This window comes from Lathamus discolor, chromosome 2 (assembly GCF_037157495.1).
Source record: "Lathamus discolor isolate bLatDis1 chromosome 2, bLatDis1.hap1, whole genome shotgun sequence".
Lineage (NCBI taxonomy): Eukaryota > Metazoa > Chordata > Aves > Psittaciformes > Psittacidae > Lathamus > Lathamus discolor.
The window spans coordinates 100,441,735-100,463,421 of NC_088885.1; the positions used below are offsets into that span (position 1 = coordinate 100,441,735).

At 37.1% G+C, this 21,687-nt stretch overlaps 1 protein-coding gene across 5 annotated transcripts in view; it reads left to right on the forward strand.

Moving 5' to 3' along the window:
* The window catches only part of FBXO15 (F-box protein 15), a 28,508-nt gene extending 10,258 nt beyond the window's left edge, over positions 1-18,250 (forward strand). For 3 of the 5 annotated variants that reach the window (XM_065667894.1, XM_065667898.1, XM_065667896.1), the window contains 7 exons: positions 547-789; positions 1,100-1,309; positions 3,299-3,428; positions 5,879-5,961; positions 7,199-7,344; positions 12,986-13,110; positions 16,826-18,250. In XM_065667894.1, the coding sequence (XP_065523966.1) occupies positions 547-789; positions 1,100-1,309; positions 3,299-3,428; positions 5,879-5,961; positions 7,199-7,344; positions 12,986-13,110; positions 16,826-17,095 (1,207 nt within the window). In that variant the 3' untranslated portion in view covers positions 17,096-18,250. Of the gene's footprint in view, positions 1-546; positions 790-1,099; positions 1,310-3,298; positions 3,429-5,878; positions 5,962-7,198; positions 7,345-12,985; positions 13,111-13,626; positions 14,167-16,825 lie in introns of those variants that run through there. The other 2 variants (XM_065667895.1, XM_065667897.1) reach the window with 2 other exon arrangements.
* Positions 18,251-21,687: the final 3,437 nt, after the last annotated feature.

The following is a 21,687-nucleotide window of genomic DNA, read 5'->3' on the forward strand; positions in this document are numbered from 1 at the left end:
CTCTAGTGTGCTACAGTGATGCATAAAATTCCCCAATATCTGATGATTCTGCTTTCTAAAACAGTAGTCAAACATTTTCTGTATATGTAGTTGAGATTTTTATCAACATTATTGGCATATTGTAAGAACTGCATATTTCTTAGGTTTTGTTTTTTTTTTTATCCCTGTGGTAGAGTGGAAGGTTGTAAGTGGATTTCATTTGGTATACATAATCCAGACAAGAAACATGTTCAGAGATTACATATTCTTTGAGGTAACCCAGTAAGCCCATGAGAAATGCTGACACCTAGCATCTTCTGGTTCCTAAGCCTTCATGTTTGCACCAGGGAAAATGACCTCATATGAGCTGCTGGAAGGTCAAAATGGGGAAAAGTGGAGAAGTATACAACTGTGCCTTTGCATTTCCTTGGCTAATACTAATAATCTGGGGCTTTATATGTTTCTGCCTGCGTGCTCAGTGGTAGCTGAGACAAGCGTGTAAGAATAATTAAATAACTATTTTTGAAATTTATATGGTTTTCCTCTTTATTCTGTTTTTATTTTCAGTGGAATCTGGCTGAAAATCTATTCCAGTTGTTTTCAACCAAAAAAGACAATTTGGAAAATGAAGTCTGAACAAACAGAAACTGTTTCCTTGGGCTGTGCTGCTCTACATGATAGAAAGCCTGGGTACTGGAAGAAAGAATATGTCTTCAAACAAATAGCTGTTGTCAAAACTAGATTAATGCAACTTGTTAAACCTGTAGATCCTTATACAGGTCTTCCATGTAAAAACAAAGAAGCTATGAAGTAAGCAATGCCTTATCTTAGGAGATGTTTACTAGAGCAATGTACAGAATATTGATAGCTTTGGAAATGATGGGGGGATATGGAAATAGAGTTATAAAATGTATTTCCGAACGGGAAGAAATGTGATAGCCTGTAAATGACCTAGCCTGCAAAAGTGTAAGTAGCGGTTAGTAGAAATATAAAAGTTCTGGGGAAGCACAGTTTAAGTTTTTGCCTCTTTGAGAATTCTAATTTTTTTGTATGCTTTTTTTTTTTTCTTTTTTTTTTTTCCCCAAAACACCCTTCTTCCCTCTCAATTTCTAAATAACAGAGCCTCTGGCTTGAGTTGGATAATTGTTCTAAAGGACACAAATGGAAAGGAACACATAATGGAGGAAGCAAGCCTATCATTTAAGGATACATCTGTTACTATACTTTGGTATAGTACAGACTGGCCATGCTTAGACATCCTGTCAACCCTAAAATTATTCGGAGTTATACCATTGCTTTCTGACCAAAGCAGAGCTCACAGCAAGAATGGGTGAGTTTTAAGATAGGAATTTTTTGGGGGAGGGTTGGTGTAACTGGTTCATAATATGTCTGTAGGAGCTACCTGAGCTTGGTTTAACTTAACAAGTTAATTCTTTCTGAGAAAGCCTCTCTGTGTTATTTCTTCCAAAGCGTATGTCCTTCTCTTCATTGGTAGAGCTTTTTTAGCAAGAAATAGATATAATCCAGCAAGCTATGACATTAATTAGTAGGTTAATGTAGCTATTGGCATGCAAGATACAGACTGTTAGGTCCTGCCTTGGAAAGCTGATACAAGGCATAGATACAAATGAGCATGAAACAAACATGTAGATCTAGGAGGATTTAATGTGAGAAGCTTAGATAGGGACAGAACATCAATGTTTATGTGGCTACAAGAAGGTAATCTGTGTTACTAACATTTTTTTTTTCTATCTGATAGGTATGTATGTGAATTTAGGGAGCTCTGTGTTTGTCTACGTGTACAGTAAAAGAACATGCGCATAAAGTAGCCCACAGAACAATGTGGGATAGCTGTTGTTTTGTAATTTAAGTGTGTACAATATTTTTCTGGCATGATATTCTGAGAAAAGATGTTTAAATTGAAAGTGTGTATTTGAGATATGTATGTATTTGGTTGCTGTTAAGGAGTTTACCATGTCTGTGTCTTACCTGTCATTTTAATGTATGCAGTATCAGCTACATGCTTCTTACACAAAACCCATAGCCAGTATAGCTCTGAAAAGAATGAACTGCTCACATACAAAACCCAAGGTTCCTCAGGAATAAGCAATGTATTTGCCTAAATAAAAAAAAAATACCAAGAAGCCTTTTGTGTAGTCAGCTACACAAGTCTTACAGTCAGATTATGTGGAAAATGTAGTTGCTTTACCAAGATGATGATTCATATGCAGAAAATAGTAAAACAAAACTTGCAAGCAGCTAGTGTATTTATTTCGCAGAATTGTAAGTTTTTAGCACTTGTGAATATACACGAAGATAACGATTTCACAAATATCAGAATGCTACTGAAAATGTTACGACTATAAGGAGCTAGTGCAGGGACTTTGGTCAATTCCCTGTATTTATACCAGCTTGCTTGACTTAAAACCAGAGAAGGTTGATGTCCCATCTCTTCTCCAAATCTTACAGTTCAAGGTAAAGTGACAAATTTCCTGTTGGTAGCTGTTTTCTTAGAAGTGTGTAGTGGTATGTGACAATATTTGAAACTGTTGGGAAAGCTAGGAACAGTTTTGAATATCGTTAAGAGCATAAATCTGCAGGAGGTTTTAGAAAAAGGTCATTTCTCCATTCTAAATAGGTAACACACTGTTTTCTGCTCTTTTGTTATGTGTCATTAGCCAATAAGAATGCCTGCGAGGTATGACCTTTAGTTAAAGGATATTATGGAGCTAATTTGCTTTAATTACTGGCAAAATCTAGAAACAATTTTCTAAAACAAAGGAAGCTTCCTGTAAGAGAAGCTTCTAATTTATTATGTGTGCAGTTTGAGCCTTTCCTTGGAATTCTGCTTCTGTGGAGGAAGAACTTACCTTCTTAGTAGCTAGCTTCATACTGACAGATGTCCAGTGATTCCATCGAGTACCAACATAGTATTAAAAACAAATTATAAAGTAATTCTCTGGCTATTTTGAAATATTGGGCAAATAGATCAATTTTTCTCCCTTTTTTTTAAGTAATATGTTGGCAGTCCTGAGGTAATGGTTGGACTTCATGATCTTAAATGTCTTTTCCAACATAGTTGGTTCTATGGTTCTGTAATTCTGTATTAGGCCATCCTAGGGTGGCTTTTGTTTCTTGTTAGATGTTGAGATCCTGCTAGAATGCTGTAGTTGTTCAGAAGTAAAATTTATAGCTGAATGCTTTCAAAATCGTTTTCATCTTGTGTGGTGGGTCAGTCTTAAAAAATGAGATTAGGTTGAACTTCTCATAAATAAGAAGACGTAGTCTTGTTGCTACATTCTGTGTGTTCTTTTCAAAGACCTCGTCATCGTTCCTTAATTGCTGAATATCATCTTGCTAACCTGACTGAAAAAAGTGTAAAAGTTGGTGCCGATAAGCTTGTCCGACTCTTCTGTCTGAATTCAGGACTTGTAGTAGGACTTTGGAAGGTAATATAAACGTTTTGTTTTGATACTGTACTATGACTTGAAGAAACAGATTATTTTGCCTGGTAGTTTGGGATTTGGGGAGTTCAGGGAGAGGAGGTTGGGGTGTAGTTCTGTTGTTTTTTTCTTTTCCTCACCTTCCTTTTTTCTTTTGTATTTTTAAAGATCTTGTCTAAACTAATAACAAGAAACTGCAGGTAGGGACAGCTAGTTCATGATTTATTGTATTCTAAAGAGCTGTTACAGGACTATCCGTACTTTTCAAAAAAATCCATCTTTAGGAAAAATAACAGTTATGTTTCATAGTCTATCAGATACTGTACTAATCTTATTTCTGTGTTCCATTACGTTTATTTTGCACTCTTCACGTGCCAAAGTTTGATATCCTAAAGACATTTTAAAGAGAATGGTTTCAGGAGGGATGTGCTTCTTCCCCTAACTCACGCCTTGCCCTGTCCCCATCACTGAAGGCAATGAATTCCTACAAGGCAATTTTGCTAGTTGTTTCCTTTAATCTATGTTGCCAGGTAGTCGTATCATGCTCCAGCAGTAGGAATGCTGTACATTTTGTCGTTTTGGGGATATTCAGTTCTTGCTGTCGAGGGTCTAAGTTAAGTAGTTAGTCTGTGTAGGCTGTATGTGGGGATAAATGTCTTTAGATAGCAGTGCCGAGCATCTGGAGTAGATTCCTACTGTAAAGGAACCTGTGTCTTAGCATTGAATACACTGGCACCTCGTCTGCCTGAAAGTGCATACAGTTAGGTACTGTATTAGAAGCCTATTAGTATTAGAAGTATTAGAAGTATTAGAAGCCTATCTCAGGTGTTCAGTTCTTGGACTGAATTCAGAGGAGGTAGCCCTTTATTTGCTCTTCCAGCCATGCTAATGACATAGACATAATATTTAGCACTGTCAGTAAACTTCCCTGAGGGAGTTTGTGAATAGTTGCTCTAAGCCATGTCTCATTTCTAGCTGGAAACTCTTGCTAGTTCAAATGTGCACAATCACCAGAGGAATTGTTTAAAACCACAGAAGGAATATTTGTTTCACCCTTACTTAAAGGTGTCCATTTTGTAGAAAATGAGACTGGCTGACCTGCATGAACCTCTTATGAGTTGTCTCAATCTGTGAGAAGCTCTGCTAAGTGAACAGCCATTTCTTTTGTATCCTCAGTTTAGTAGATTTGTGTCCATATGTTGTTGTCTCTATTGTCCTGCTAATGTGTTGCCCCTTCCCATGCTTGGAAAGAACTCTTTCAGCACCTGGAAATGGTTTAGTCGTAACTAAATTCTACAGAGTTGTTAAGCATCGAGTGCCTTGCTCTAATATGCTTTTCCTGCTTACTTTTCTGAACAGCTGTTTCTTATCCTTTATGTGGGAGAGTAACATTAGGCAGTTAAGTGTAGGTGGGTGTGATAATCACAAATGCCACACATCTTGGTTTTTTACACATAGCTGTGTAATAGAAATTGCTAATGCTAGTATTTTTGACAACCAAGGACAGGTTATGTGGGCCTTTTGGTGTTTGGATAGAGAAAGACTGAGAGACTCTATGTGATTGATAAATCTTTCTCATTGCATCCTTTATAGTTGTAATTTTGCATTACAAAAAGTGCAGAGAAGTAGCTAAAGAAGAAGCTTAAAAAAAAAAGTTCAAGTAGAGGATGCAGTTTTCTGTTTGGTAACCCAGAGAGATGAAAACAACAGTTGCCCACTTTTCAGAACAGAAATAGGCTGCTGGCAGTGAATAATTTATTTTGCTGTTGACTTATGTGTTTGCAAATGTAGGACTTAAAAATGCATTGTTATTTTTATTTTTTAAAGCTGAAATCATAGCATTCTGCGTTCTTGAAGTAAACAGGTACCTTTGGCTCTGTTTAGTTCTCATGTTGAGCTCTGAAGTTTTCTTTGAGGTATATAGGCCTGTAGAAGGTATATCTTACCATTTTCCCAGGAGCATGTAATCTGGTAAGACATTTGGGTTTTTACTTTGATATTCAATATTTCTTTTGAGTAGTTCTGTATTCCTCACTGATGTTAGCCTCTTTGCAGATAATTCCTTACACAAAATAAGCTTAATGCTTAGGTATTTAGGGGCTGGGAGTAAGGCCTGTTTGACTCTTTTTAGGTGTCCGGTATGAAGCGGTAAGTGTAAGTTAGAGAAGTGCAATTCATGGATTGCTGCTGATAACTTTTTCCCCAGCATAGCTAGTTTCCATTCTTTTTCTCATAATATAGAAATGACCTTTTGCATATATTCTGTATTCTTGTTGGCAGTAGATAGTAGGAGTAATAGGAGTCCTAGTGTTAAAGCAAGCTGTTATTAACATTATTAGAGTAACCGGCAGAGTAATAAGCAGCAGCATTTATCTATGAATTTTAATGCTCAGGGAGGCCTTATGAAGAAAAAGTCTTGCCAGATGAAAATACATCTACTTTAATTAACTTTTCAGGAGAAAAATGAAATTGCTTTTGTTATGACGAGTCTTCATTATCATCAACTTTTTGAGAGAAGCACTTTGGGTTCTGCTACTGTGTAAGTTTTGGGTTCTCCTTTGTGGGTAATAAATATAACCTTTTGAATAAAGCTTTGAGTTTTACAGTTAAAATTGGCAGCTGGTAAGAGGTTTATATTTAGGGAGTAATTAACTGTGCTTGTTTAATATAAACAACAATGACCGTAACTACATACAAAGCCGGAGAAGTATTTTCACACTCAAATGTAACCACTGTTATGCTGTTAAGGAGATAATTTAGTCATACAAGTATACCAGTACTTGCTATATTGAAAAAGTTAGAAATACACTGTACATGCTTTCTCCCTTTTCTCAAGCAGTCTTCTTATTCCCTCTTCCTATCTGAAAGACTTAGAAAAGAGAGAGACATTTTAAGAAGTAGGATAATTATCTTTAGTCATGCAAGAGGGAAGAAAAAAATTCTGATAAACTGGCAAGGTGCTTGCATTTATCTTTCAGCCCTATTGAAAAAGTAGATGGATTTCCTATGCAGTATTTGTGCATATGTGTATATTCCAATGTACAATGTAATACCTGTTTATACACTGTAAGCTGTTTAAAAAGATGGTGTTTTTTACCTTTAGAGTATGATTTCGGGGGTTCATTTTTTCCCCCCAGCCCACCCCCTCAGCTTTCTGCTCAGATACTGTAGGATCTACTGGTAGTCTTAAATGCTGGCTATAACTTAGTGTGGCTCTTTTCACACAGAAGGTAATACTTAACACTATCTCCCTTGCTGCCAGATAGGATCCTATTTAGGAGCTGCTCAGTTGCCTCTGGGATTTTGGCTCTTCTGGTCATTCATGTATAGTAGTTTCTCTCTTAGGTTAGACACAGACAAAATTTTCAATAACTGCTCTTCCAGGGAAGTCTGTAGCTTTTAGATTTATAGTTAAGCTGATGTGGTTTTTGTTAGTTGGGTTTTTTGTTTGATTTTTGTTTTGTGTGTGTGTGTGTGTGTTTTTGGTGTGTTCATTTTTTCATAAACCTTATTTTGGAGTTTTGCAGATGTACCTTTTAAGGTTGAGTGCTATATTTTCTGCATTTGGCTAGGCTGGACAGCTGATGAGAAGTATTAGGCACTGTATTAGCTTAAAAGAAGTATGATGAACTAGAGGTGTTTGATTTTTCTAATAATTTTTTCCCCTCTTAGAACCTCTCCTAATGTAGGGCTCTTTACTCTTTCTGTTAAGTCTTTCCTCCTTGCTTAATTCTAGTATTGTGTTGTTGTTAATGATTATTATTATTATTTTAAAGTAAATATGCCCTTCCACCTCATAAACCTCTATTGGATGATGTTGACCCAGAATATGGACTACATGACTACAGTCTACATCTTGATATGCATGGTAGAAGCTGCACCTACCTGTGTGGAACATTTAAGAGCCTCTTCTGCAGAAAAGGTAGAGTTGGCAGAAGAGTAAGGTCTGATTTTAAAATGATCCCTGCTGTTATGTTTTCCTTTTATATTCAATATTTCTGTTTTAAGGGGAGAAACTGAAATGGATTTTTAAGTGTAAGCTGTATTTTTCTTCATTGTGTGATTTATTTTATTTATTTTTTTTTATCTGCATGGTACATTGTGTGGTGCTGTAAGCTTGCTCTGTATGAAATCTGCCTGTTAAACTGACATAGTGTCAGGCCTGAGATACAAGTTCTGCAGATTGTCAGCATATTTTTGTTTGCTTCAGTGCTGAATTAATAATTCAGTGGCATAGCTTTTGGTGTAAATTGGTGTTCCTTCCACTTGTATACTAGAAGAGAAGGTAAGTTTGTCCTCATACATTTTGGAGGCCTATTTCTGTAAAATTCTTCTCAAGTATACTTTAGGTGCACTGACAGATTAAATATTTAAATACATTTGTAGAAGATACTGAGAACTTCAGGATTTATAGCTTTTCTTTAGGTCAGCTTAAGGTAGTCTATTCTGACATCCTTTTGTTGTGTGATAAGCAATTTCAGTGATTATTTTTAACTGTGCTGCTTTTATTCATTTCTTAGCAGTTCTTTTAATGAGACGTGATTGGCTATCCTTGTTCAGGTACAGCCCAACTTAAAAGTTGTGCTAGTTTTGCAAAATAATATAGCTGATCTCTCATTTGACCTAACTTCAGCACAACCTTGCCTACAGCTACGCAGCTGTCTTTCTGTCAGGAGAGACAAGAGTAAGCTTGAACAATTAAAATCAAACACTAAATCAGTTACTTCTCCCCCGTGTTTTTCTGCTAACACTACTAATGAGCCTTCTGTTGGTTTCGGAAAATACTGGTTTGATGATGACAATAGAGGGCACTGTTACCAGGCTTCAGTGTTTCTATAGTGTTAGAGCAGATTTCCCTGTGTGACACTTTTTAATTTGTTTCCGATGACTCCAAAAACTGTCATTTAGTCTGTAGCATTGTGCACAGTGTGGAGTGTTGTAGTCTTTTGAATTTGAAACGCGTATGTTTTCAGATTCCAGAAAAGCTGCAAGCTTGAAATAAAGGAATACTTCCTTTAACTTGAGTGAAAGTCTATCCATGTAGCAATAGAAATCTCTCCTGAGGTGTTGTTCAATACAGGACTCCTCTTTATACCCTAAAAAAAAAAAGTAATTTCATCTGTAAATTGGACAGAGAGTTGGGTTTTGGGGTTTGGTGGTTGTTGTTGGTTTTGTTTTTTTTAAGGTGAATGTTGTGTTTTGTTTTCTAAACTGAAAATTTTATGCTCCTAGCAATACAGCTGTACAAAAGAAAGCAGTATGTGGCACACTGTTTTGGTGGTATCACTTTTTTGCAGCTTAAAAGCTACTTCTGCTAAAGGTTAAGTGGATGTTTATGCAAATGGTAGCAAATGTCCATGATACGGTTGTGGTGCTGTCTCAGTTTGCCAGTTAGGCAGTCTGTTTTATGATAGCCAGTGTTTTCTGAGCTGTTTTATTTTTGTGTTGTTTAGCTGTATGACAGCCATTAGATTCTTTTCTCAGAGGACATCAGTCAGCTGAAGCCATGGTTCTGTAGGCAATAAGCTCATTTGTCATCTAGACCCTTCCGTGTACTTGAACAATAATTCCTTTTGGAAAATGTTTGATTTCCTCCATAATTTGTGTTCAGAAATGATGTAGAGAGGCAGCTTATGGCTGTCTGCTCTCACATATCTTCATGGTAATTTGTTGTCCACTTTGCTCCTTACAGTAAACATGGTGCTTCTGAATGTGTCCATCAGAGTAGGTTTGTCCCATGTGGTGGTATTCAATGGGTTGCATTTTGATTTTAGGCTCCATTATGGTGATATTCTTTGTCCCATTCTCTGGGCGGGCTCTGAAACATAGAGGTCTCTGGCATAGTGAGAAAGAATCACAGAATCACAGAATCCCAAGGGTTGGAAGGGACCTCAAAAGATCATCTAGTCCAACCCCCAAAGAAGTCTTACTGTTTCTTAAAATGCTCTAAGCAATCCAGATGTATTTCAGATTATGGATGTGACATGCCAATGGCAGTTTCCGTAACCTAAGACATAGAGCAGTTGTCAGCTGGTTGTCAGATACTTAATTTGATTCCATCAGGAAGCTGTAGACACTTCTACGTTACCAGGGAATATCCATTTGTTATTCTGCAGAATAACTGATTTACATGTTCACATCTAGTTTTCTTTTTGTCTGTGTTCATTAATGTTGTGCTTAATTTTGTTGCTCTATTTTCAATTCTTTCTTCAAAATTCTTAACATTAAAAAAGTTATATCACAGTTCATTGAACCAAATGGATGGTGTATATATGGCTTAAGATGTTTGTTTGTTTTATTAATACTGCAGTATTTTAATACTGAAGTATTTTATTGCACTGCAGTAGCTAGCTGGCTTGCCACTCTTTTACTCCTTTGTCTGGTTTTTAGCATTTTATTTTATGCTTCCTTCCATTTAAACAGAATCGGTAATATGGTCTTGTTGATGTATACTATAGGGTGAATATGCTAAATACTTTAAACTAGAATTGAAAGCATTAGAAAACTTCTTGTGTCAGGAGGCTGTGACAGGTCTTTCATATGACTCAGAAGCCATAATACTGCATCTAGCTTTTTACCTAGGTTTCCACCTTTTTAAGCATAGCTTTGTAGCCATATGTTAGCCTAAGTTTTGGCTTTTCAGTGTTACTCCTTGTAAGTCAATACGCTGTGCTTGTAAAATGTAATGGGGTGATTTTTTTGTCTAAAGAAATTGTAAGATTTGTTTGTAAAATATCACATTATGTATTTGAAATGTTTTTGCTTGACCTTGAAGATAGATTTGCAAGTTTAAATGACCATATCAGCATGGTAAGGCTAGTTGTCACAACCAGAACTAGTGTTAAGCACAGCCTTCTCTGTGAAAATAGCAATCAGATTACAACTTGCAATAAAGGCATGGTTAGCAAAACAAACTTGCTTGCCTTTTAGATAAAATAAATGCCTTTGAACTATTGGGCTATTTGTGTCTTTCCCTGAGGTTTGTCTGTGTGATATGTGTTCTCTATGTTGGTATTCTCTTTATGTGGAAGTATTTGTTCCCTATAACCTATATTAACCTGATTAAAGGGATGCTTTGCAGCTATTATGTGTCTTGCATAAACTCTGGACTGTAGATATTAAAAAGGGATAATGAAACAAATTCTAGACAAGACTGAAGAAAGCCTTGTCTAATTTCCTTCCTCTGTTTGCCTTTGTATTTTTAACATAGCTTGCTCTGTCCTTTAATTTCCTTTTCTCATCTGACTGGGAAGAGGAAAGGGAGTTTTCAGTGCTTAGCACTTCAGCTTCTTGCTAATTTCTGGGCATACTTTTGCTTTCTTCTGGATAGGAGGTTTACAGTGGAGCTTTTATATAAAAAATAAATAAATTAAGAACTGGATTAACTAATCCATGAATAATTGACCTTTAGATTCCTGATCTGTGTTACCTATCTCCAATTCTGGCTTAAAGTTAAGAAGTAACTGCAATATAAATTATACCTTCATCAGGTGACCCAGCTAGCAATGCAGCAGTTCATGTTATTAATGCCATGCAATATTAGTCATGTCCTGGGGTTCATTAAATTATTACCAGTACGGTTTTTTCAATCTGTTTTTAGTCCATTTTTCATTTGTTTTGGATGGGTGACAGGAACAGCTGCTTGATTTCGAACCTGAATTGCAGATACCAGAACGGTGCTTTGGAAAAAGTGCTTGTTGACTGATGGTGTTTAAAGTCTCTTGTATAGAAGCTCAACTCTCAAGTGTGGGCTTTCAATGTTCACTCAGTAAAGCTTGACTATTTATCTGAAGTATTTTTATCTGGAATGAAATTTTGTCATTGGATTTGATTTACTGAGTTAGAACTGAATCATTTGGGCAGGTATCAACTTAATATCCTTTTCTGCACTTTGAGCTGGGTCCTGAAAGTGAATTCTGCTTACATTTTCCTCATTTAAGTTCTCGAGGACCTCACTGCAAGAGCAGTGATTATCACTGGAGTGATGTGTTTTCCTTCAACCGTACAAAATACTTCTGGGCATAGTCATGTTGGTTTCAGTGTATTCAAACTCTTACTCCAGACAGGGTCTGTACTGAAAAACCTGCTGCTTCTGTCTTCTATCAGGTGTTGGGCTGCTTCCTCCCCACAGCAAGTATTCTTTGGACTCCCCTCTTGTGAGCGATGTCTTTCCAGCATTGGTTTGTGGCTGAGCATCTCTTGGGAGTTGGCCCCACAGTACCAATTCAGAGAAGTTTCTGGCTTCTGTGGTTAACTGTGGGCTCTCTTTTTCAGTCACTTTTCCTCCAGCTGTCTGCCTTCAGCAGCCACCAGGCAAAGGTTTTTGCTGCTCTTTCACAGAGGCTTTAGCTTTTTAACTCAAAAGGCATCCTTTTGATGTTGCTTTTTCTGTCTTCAGCCTCATACTGCTACTTGGGCTTGTTTGAATGATAATCACAGGCAAAACATTTCTCTCTTTTTTTCACCTGTGCCACTTGCATCTTAAACCTGTACAAGCTCTTTCAGTTACCATCTGACCATCCAGGGCCTGCTACTGGCTCCTGAAAAGCAGTATTTTCTTGGGAATTTCTTCTCTCCCTTCCTGTCTTCTGCAAGTCCTAGATACTTAATTCCTTTCCTTTTTTTAATTCTTTTTTTCTTTGAGGTCTGTAGTGCTTTTGTTTGCTCTTTTAAGAGATTATCTCTTGTTCAAGGTAATATGTTTAAGGCATGTTCTACTATGAAATCTGGTTGTGTCACACTGTGATGCTTTCTCCCCACACCTCCCTTTGTGGTCAGGGATCTTGTTTGTTATGCTGTACCCCAAGTTATAATTAGAGCGTTAGCTTTCCTTCTCAGATAGCAAGGGAGAAGTGAGCAAAGTTGATCTATTCTGAGGGAAGAAGAAGACATACCAAACACATATGTGTAGTGACAAAATAATAATTAAAAAAAATCACAAAGTAATTATGTCAAAAAATGAGCCTTTGGAAAGCTGTTTTAAAAATTAACAAATACATAATTTAAATGCTTGATTCAAATCAAGGCATACTGCTGTCAGTTTAAATGGTGCAGTATCCTTTCCAGGGAGAACCAATAGTTATCCATATACCCGATTGTATAGGCTGAGTTACCAGGCAGAGCAGAGAGATTTAAAAAAAGAGGTGGTGTGTGTATCTCGTAATTTATTTTATGGGTTATGTGTTGAGCTTGACTCTTGGTGAGTGGGCAGTGATGGAGGCTCTGGTGGCATGAAATTGAAATACTGAACATGGAATTTACTCCTTGCATTCTTGCATAAGTCCCTTAGGTGGTATTCAGATTTTTATACTCAGATATACGCAGTTGGTTTTTTTATCTGCTGCTTCTACTGTAGATCTCAGAATGAAAGCCCTGAACTGTGACTTAAAATCTCTATAATGTGCTTAGTATCTAGCTGTAGGTGTATGTTCTGTATTGGGGTTCTGTATTGGTGAGTGGGAGGAAACCAAAAACATGAAGACAAGCAGAGAGAAAGTTTACAGTATACTTGGGCTTAGTTTGATTTGTAGTATTATAATGTTATATATTGTTAATATTTTCAGATGACATTGCAGATGAATATTTGAAGCTCACAGCTGTAAGCTTGAAGGATAATACGAAGCACTTACCTCTTATTGGGACACCCGGCTTATCCTGGGAAACCAGTGTGTTTAAAGGCAATGTAAAGGTCAGTCAGAAATAATTTTTATTTCTGGAAGTGGTTATCTCAAAACAGAATAATGTTTATGCTTCCTAAATATGCTAACTAAAAATTACTTTATTTGTGAAAGATGTCTGTAATTAGGAAAAAAACTCGATTCAAATATTGCAAAAAATCATGTGAATTTTGAGGATAAAAAGTTTTACCCTTTCTGTCTTAGAGTCCACATTGCATGATAGACCCATTATACATGTGTGATGACTCCAGTCGTACTTGGCAAAGATGCTGCGACTGACCAACACTGTTTGTTTGGAAATGCTGGACAAAAAACCTACTGCCTATGTGCTTTTTTTGGCGGGGGATGGTGTTGGTTTTAGGGGTTTTGTTGGTGGATTTTTCTGTTTGTTTGGGTGGTGTTTTTTTTTGTTTGGTGGGTTTTTTGTTGTTTTTTTTTTTTTGTCTTTTTTTTATTTTGTCTTTTTTATTTTTGTTTTGTTTTGTTTGTTTTTTTTTTTATTTGGTTGGGCTTCGGTTTCTTCGTAGGCAGTAAGTCTGGAAACCGAGAAGAAGTACTCTGAGATTCTGCTGCAGCACGTACGCACAGTTAAGGTTGGAAACTGTTGGAGAATGTTCAAATGCTGATGGACACAGGCTGAAATACAGTCCACATTCATACAGCCAGCACTTTGCCCTTGAGTCATGTATGTGGGTCAGCTGGATTAACCGTTCGTATTTGAGAGGAATTCTCCCTTGTTCTCTTGCATAGAATTCCTAGAAGAATCATTTTAAAGAAAGTTTGAAAGTAGTTCTGTTGATTTTGCAGTAGTGGTGAAGGCACATTTTTTTAAATGTATTTCATTTACCTGAATATTTCAGAAGTACCAAAATTTCTGACAGATGTAACTTATGCATCACTGAAAAATTATCTGGTTCAGGACTTGATTTATATTTTGGCACTTTCTTTGAAAAAAGTAAAAATTAGTAAAACTCTCATTTCTGCTAATCCTGCATAAGTGTGGAACGGAATATTGTTTGATAACATAATGTTTTGCTCATAGTCATTCAAGTACTTGTTTTATAGCTTACAGTGTCAGACAGTTTTCCTATGCAATGAGGAATATTAAATGTTTCTTAAAATTTAGTAATCTACTAGTATCTGTTGGGAACATCAACTCCAGTTGAGCTTGGATTGCAGTTTCCAATGAGTGCTTCCTCTAATTGCTTGAGGTGATGTTTTTTCTTCTTGTTTGCATAGTGGCAAATCTGTTCACTTGCATTTTTTTTTTCTCAGTTTACACTTAACTTTTTTGAGTTGGTTGGTTGTTTTCAAAAGAACAACTCTTTCCCTTTTTGTTTTATTAAAAATATTGTTATGTTGGGAAGTAGAAGGAATTCAAGTTTACAAGAAAACACTTTTAAGGGAATTGTTTGTCATCTATCTTTGATTGCCATGAATGTTCACTGAGAACCATAATGCAGAATAGGTGCTTATTCAGGCTTCTGAAAAAAATCAGACGTTAATTAGTTTAATTTTACTTTATTTTTATTGTGTATCCCATTAATTTCATTAGAAGTATTTGCATGATTAAAGTTAGTAGGATCTTAACACTTAATTACAGAATATGCTTAATTTGCTTGAAAAGCATACAATAGGAGCTAGGATATTTTGGTGCCATTGTGCAGATACCAGAAAATTAAAGCTCCTGAGGGACTTTATTATGGCTTTTCAATATATAAACGGGGCTTATGAGAAGGTACGAGGGAGACTTTTTACCAAGCACTGTCATGATAGGACAAGGAACAACGGGTTTAAGCTGAAGGAGGGTAGATTCAAACTGAATATTAGGAAGAAATTATTTATTTATTTATTTTATAATGAGGGTGCTGAGGCATTGGCGCAGGTTGCCCGGAGAAGCTGTGGCTGCCCCATCCCTGGCAGTGTTCAAGGCCAGGCTGGAGGGGACTTTGAGCAACCTGGTCTAGTGAAAGGTGTCTCTGCCCATAGCAGGAGGGTTGGAACTAGATGGTCTTTAAGGTCCTTCCAGCTCAAACCATTCTGTGGTTCTGAATGATTTACAGCTGCTTGGCAGGTTTTTTACTTACATGAAAAACAATCATGAGTAGTGCATAAAAATCTGGCAAATTAACTGTCAGAAGAAACAGAGAGCTATGGCTGTAGTCTTCAGTTTAGCCTTGTCCTGTGTGCTTACACCAAAAGGTTTACTGAGTATTTGTTTCTAGGAAAAAATAAACAATACTAATTTATTTTTTTTTAACTGTTTGTGGTAAGAGCTTGCACATGCCAACAGATAGCTGAGGGTAGAATTCAATTTGGCATTTAACATGAATCTGTAAAACTTCTGAAAATTGTGAAGGCCAAATAATATCGGTCACGGCAGAACATGCCACTGCTTTGAATTTATTTGAGTTTTGCCCAGTACTCTAAGGAATTTGGTTTTTTGTTGTTGTTTTTCTTTTTTTTTTTTTTTTTTTAAAAAGAGGTTATTTCTTGGCATTTCTGGGTATTTTTTTATAAAAAATTAGATGCTGAAGTACAGGTAGTTGGAAATACATGGAAAGAAAAAAAAACAGAACCCAATACTTAAGGCCACCCTGGTTTACTTTTCATAATTGACCTTTCATATGCAAGATGTCAGACCACAAAATAGTAATTCTTCCTTGTTTCAAGTAAATTTATAGCTTATATAAGATACTAAATGATCATCAGATTTGTTTTGGATTTTTCATTTTCAAACTTAAGAAAACTGTATGTATCACATTACTACTTACGTTTGTGCCATCTGCTCTGTATTGTTTGATTGAAGTATGGTAATAGTGAAAGAATGCTAAAGCAATGGAAGCACAGCTATGTAGTACAGTGAAATAAAGCATTCCAAATTTTAGCATGGAATATATGATGTTGGTTTGTTTACACTTTTGGAGCATATGATACTCCTGCATGCAATGCATATATACAGCATAATAAAGATAACCTGATTCATTTAGTGATTCAGAGCTCATGAGATTAGGTAACAGCTGATATTAACCATGACACACAGTCCACATACTTTTTTAAGGCACATGTGAAACCATTCATTTGCAAGTGGCCAAGAACTGGCATCCTGACTTTTGCATTAGAAATTGATGTAATTGTGTAGTATTATAAAGAAATATTTTCAAGGCTTTTTAAAAGGAAGAATTATTTGGAGGGTAGAAAGATACCTTAATATTGTCTTTTGGGGAACTGTAGCTTGCAGCCATTCAAAAAGTGCTGTATAGCACTGCACACAATTGTGATTGTTGTGTGTGTACACTGCCTTAGGGATGGTCTCTTTGAGTATCTTTGCAAACATTGCTGCATTCACACAAGTTTAGCACCTAAGTTTAAACTTAGGTTTCTTTCTGATATTGAAAGGACTATTAATATCGAATGGCAAGGTAAGTAGTAATTGAGAAATACAGATGCTAAAGTGTTTAAGAAATAATACCTGAAGTAGGTTGGCATTGCTATCTTCTGTAACACAGTTTTTGATGTCTGTAGGTTGCAATTTTGCTTTCTGTAGGAAACCTCTAAATAAGTATTTGTTGCTTTGCAGTGGAGCACTGTCAATTATATTTTGAGGTTTTAGCCTTTGTACCAAAAATTGCTCTTTGAATCCTTGATATTTCTCCTAAAATCAAGGACAGATCTACTTACTGTGCCATGGCACAGGGAAATAACGTCTTCTGCTTGTGTTTATAGGACTGCTATGTGATGGATGTTACTCTCTTGGATGAAACTGGAAAGCCCTTCTGGTGTTTCAGTGCCCCAGTCTGCATGGATCTATCTTCCAAGGCATCTGGTCTTTATGATTACATGGGTCGTATCTATACCACAGACTATGCAGATTCAGAGGGTAAAGTCTGTGTTGAGTTGGTGTGGTTGGAAGAAACCAGTGAGTATTTTATAGTCAATTTGGTGCTTTATTTAAGCACCAAAAAGGTAAATGACTGGTTTGGAACAAATTACTGATTTAACTGGGTCAGTAATTTCCTGTAAGCAAGACTGTTCCTGCAAGTTTTTCAGTAGCAAGTGCAATTGCATTTTTGGGTGTTTTAAGTGACATTGGATGGCTTGAAGAGACATGTTGATATAAGTAAGTGGTTTTCTTCTCTGTTGGACATTGCATGGTTAGTCGGTTTCTGGTACTGGGTGTAGTTAGATTATTTTTAGGAATATCTTCTTTATAGATACTTGTTACCTTGGTTAGTGTTTCTTGTGAACACCATACTTACTTAATGTGAAGGTGCCTTATTATATAAGCCACATGTGTTTTGAGAACACTAGCTTTTATGTCTAGCAGTAAAACAGCATGTGTGCTGTTCCCTTCAGATTCCTTAGAATGTTATTGGTAAATAACACATTTTGAAAGATTTTGTTAAATGCAGAAATACTTTCTTTTATCCAGAAAATACTTAAGTGTATTCTAGTAGAGGATTTAAAAGGCAGACAGAAAGTCACAGATCTAAACAATATGGCATTTAAGGCATTTGTTAAGAAAACAGAATATCTACTATGAAATTTCTTTAAATTCCTTTTTGTTCTGTTTTCTATTGTGCTAACCTTCTCTCTGATTTGACTTTTGATACTTGCCTCATATACTGGCCTGTGAATAAGTGTCCCAATTATCAGCACAGCTGAACAGATATCTGCTCTTACTGAAGGTACATAATGTTCAGTTGTTTTGGAAACAGTGCATATCTGATACCATTTATTTAACAGTAAGTATTCATATAAAAATGGAATGTATGTGCCTGATCTCTCAGGTTCCTTGAAGTAACTTTAGGACCAAATCTTTTACTCCTTGTACAAAAAAATCCCAGAATGACATGATAATGGGACTCCAGTCTCATTTCATAGCATGTTACAAATCACAGCAAATTTGTATAGTTTCACAGTAGTCTGTTAAGAAAAAAAAAGCACAGCAATATTGTTGACTTCTGTGACTTTATTATGGTAGTGATTACCTTAAAAATAATTTCTCTCCTTTAAAAGTACATGACTTGGTTCATGCAAGCAGTGTTCATGTGTAAGCACTTGTGCTTTGTACTACAGAGACAGTAGCAGATCTGTACTATACTGTTTCTTCATGTAACCTTTAAAGATAATAAAGTTAAGGCTGATTCAGTTCTAGTTTGACTTGCATAATGTTGCCTAATGAAGAAACTGAAGCATTTCTGTGTTCAGTGGTTATCCAGTGTAACAAGCATTATCATCTGCATTTTGTCTCCTTTTTTATTCACTGCTTATGGTGACTGGGATCCCTTGAAGCAGTATAAATGTTTTAATGAGTGGACTGGGTGTGATGAATGCCGGTACAACAGACGCTGAAGTTCATGCTGCACAGACAAGTGGCCAGTCAAGATTTTATTTTGCTTGGTGCACCTTTGAGGCACCACCTTTAGCAAGGAAGTGGTAGTTCAGTCCCGCAGTTCAGTTGCTGGCCTCGCTGCTAAGCTTGTAAATGGAGCTGTAGAATTATTCTGGCTGCTTTCATCCTTTGAGATGTGCAAGTATGTTCTGTGACCTGCTGTGAAGCTGCCAAAGTCAGTGGGTGCTCAGCAGCCATAAACCAGTAAAAGTTCTGGCACTGTTTTGGTAAAATCTTCAGCTAATTTTCTGCTAAGCCCCTTTTTATATACCTGTTGCAGGTTGAGCTGCGTGTTCCACTCTGTAATAAAAGATTCTTGCTGTACAAGACAATTGTTAGAACAAACAGGGAAAAAAAGGAGGCACAAGATGAAATCTGGTCATCAAAATACACACTTGGGCATGACAAGTCTGAAATCACATTTTTCTCTTAATGTCTCAGGTTTTCTTGCAGCTGCTTTTAATGATTTTGTTAGTGTTCCATACTGAAGACAGGACAATATCTTTGTTGTAATTGCATAATTTGTCCAAGTAGTAGGACAGTTTCTGTGAGAGAAAGTATAATCACTTGTAAGTGGAAAAAAAAAAATCAAAGATTTTACTTGTATTTTGTGTGCTTCAGGGACCAACTCATCCAAGTAAAGAGAGAGTAACCACCAACAACTTTTAAATGTGCATGTTTAAGTACTCTGCAACAGATAGAGCTGTAATATTTTTAAATGGGTGATTTACCTGGTAGGCAAGCATAAAAACAGTACTTATGTTTATTTTATTGCAATTATACTAGTGCTCATTTACCATAATGAGTTTAAATTGCATTGAAGAGGACTCAGTTAGTGTGAGAGAGTGATTTAATGAACGGGCTTTTATGAGTTTATTCCAACAGTGGAAGAGTTGTCTTTTTAATAGAACTACATCTAAATGTTAATTTTACCATTTGTCATTGTTTTGCCAGATGTCTGCTGTGTACCTAAATGGTTCCATAGTCTGTGTTCTTGATTGCTCTTTTTTTTGGAGGTACCTCTAAATGGAAAATGTCTTCAATGAACAATTCATTAATATTCTTAGGTGCTTAATGTGATCTTTCATTGATACAAGCTGGAACTCTGATTTATATAATCTGAACAATTGTCTTTAACAATGGCACTCTGGAATCATTGCTTTTTACTGTGGTTGGCTTACTTTAGTGGGGAACTAATAGCAGCTATATATTTCTGAAGTTTTTGTAGTGTAGGCTAGTAATCACAGTATTTTTCTTCAAACTGGCCTTTCAGTAGTTTTGGATTTTCTTCCTATCTTTTTCCAATTGCCTTTAGAGAACCAGCTCTGCTTTCATAATGCATTTCTGTTCCAATGCACTTTTGATACATGTGATTGAATACAGAAAGCAGTTGTTACAGAAAGCAGTTGTATGGTGAATAGCCTCATCGCAGATAACTTCTTTTCTTGTCTGGCCTCTCTCTATTTGGGAGGCATGTTTTGATTTGCATTCACCCATTAGATACTTGGATATGGTCTTGATTTCATTGAAATCATTCTCATTGTCATATGCTTACTTTTTGAGACAGGAACCATCTTTTGGATTTTGTGGGGTTTTATATCTGTATGCAGCTACATGGCTATCTGATGCTAATGACTCAGCAAAAATATATGTACAGTATAATAAGGATACCGTGAGCTGAAATGGATTAATTCTTTTTCAGATTAAGAATGTAAACAAGTGATCAAGTTGTATGTCTTAAGTATTTATCTTAATGAGTTACTGTCCAGGACCAGTCATGTAATAGCCTACCTTGTATTTACCAGGTGTTCCAACACATTCAAGCAATTACAGAATCACAGAATCACAGAATCCCAAGGGTTGGAAGGGACCTAAAAAGATCATCTAGTCCAACCCCCCTGCAAGAGCAGGGTAACCTACAGTACATCACACAGGAACTTGTCCAGGCGGGCCTTGAATATCTCCAGTGTAGGAGACTCCACAACCCCCCTGGGCAACCTGTTCCAGTGCTCTGTCACTCTTACAGTAAAGAAGTTCTTCCTGATGTTAACGTGGAACTTCCTATGCTCCAGTTTACACCCATTGCCCCTTGTCCTATCACTGGATATCACTGAAAAAAGCCTAGCTCCATCATCCTGACACCTACCCTTTACATATTTGTAAACATTGATGAGGTCACCCCTCAGTCTCCTCTTCTCCAAGCTAAAGAGACCCAGCTCCCTCAGCCTGTCCTCATACGGGAGATGTTCCACTCCCTTAATCATCTTTGTGGCTCTGCGCTGGACTCCTTCAAGCAATTCCCTGTCCTTCTTGAACAGAGGGGCCCAGAACTGGACGCAATATTCCAGATGCGGCCTCACCAAGGCTGAGTAGAGGGGGAGGAGAACCTCTCTTGACCTACTAACCACTCCCTTTCTAATGCACCCTAAGATGCCATTTGCCTTCTTGGCCACAAGAGCACATTGCTGGCTCATGGTCATCCTCCTATCCACCAGGACCCCCAGGTCCCTTTCCCCTTCACTATTTTCCAGCAGGTCAACCCCCAACCTGTACTGGTACATGGGGTTGTTCTTCCCCAGATGCAAGACTCTACACTTGCCCTTGTTAAATTTCATCAAGTTTCTCCCCGCCCAACTCTCCAGCCTGTCCAGGTCTCGCTGAATGGCAGCACAGTCCTCTGGTGTGTCAGCCACTCCTCCCAGTTTTGTGTCATCAGCAAACTTGCCGAGGGTGCACTCAGTTCCCTCATCCAGGTCATTGATGAAAATATTAAACAGCACCGGTCCCAGCACCGACCCCTGAGGAACTCCACTAGTCACAGACCTCCAGCTAGATTCTGCGCCATTGACCACAACTCTCTGCCTTCTTCCTTTCAACCAGTTCTCGATCCACCTCACTACTTGATCGTCAAGCCCACACTTCCTTAGCTTATCTATGAGGATGCTGTGGGAGACAGTATCAAATGCCTTACTGAAATCAAGAAAAACTACATCTACCGCTCTACCATCATCCCTCCACCTAGTCACTTCCTCATAGAAGGCTATAAGGTTGGTCATACATGACTTCCCCCTCATAAAACCATGTTGGCTGTTCTTAATGACCCCCTCATCCTTGATATGCCTAGTGATGGAGTCAAGAATAAGTTGTTCCATCACCTTTCCAGGGATGGAGGTAAGGCTGACCGGTCTATAAT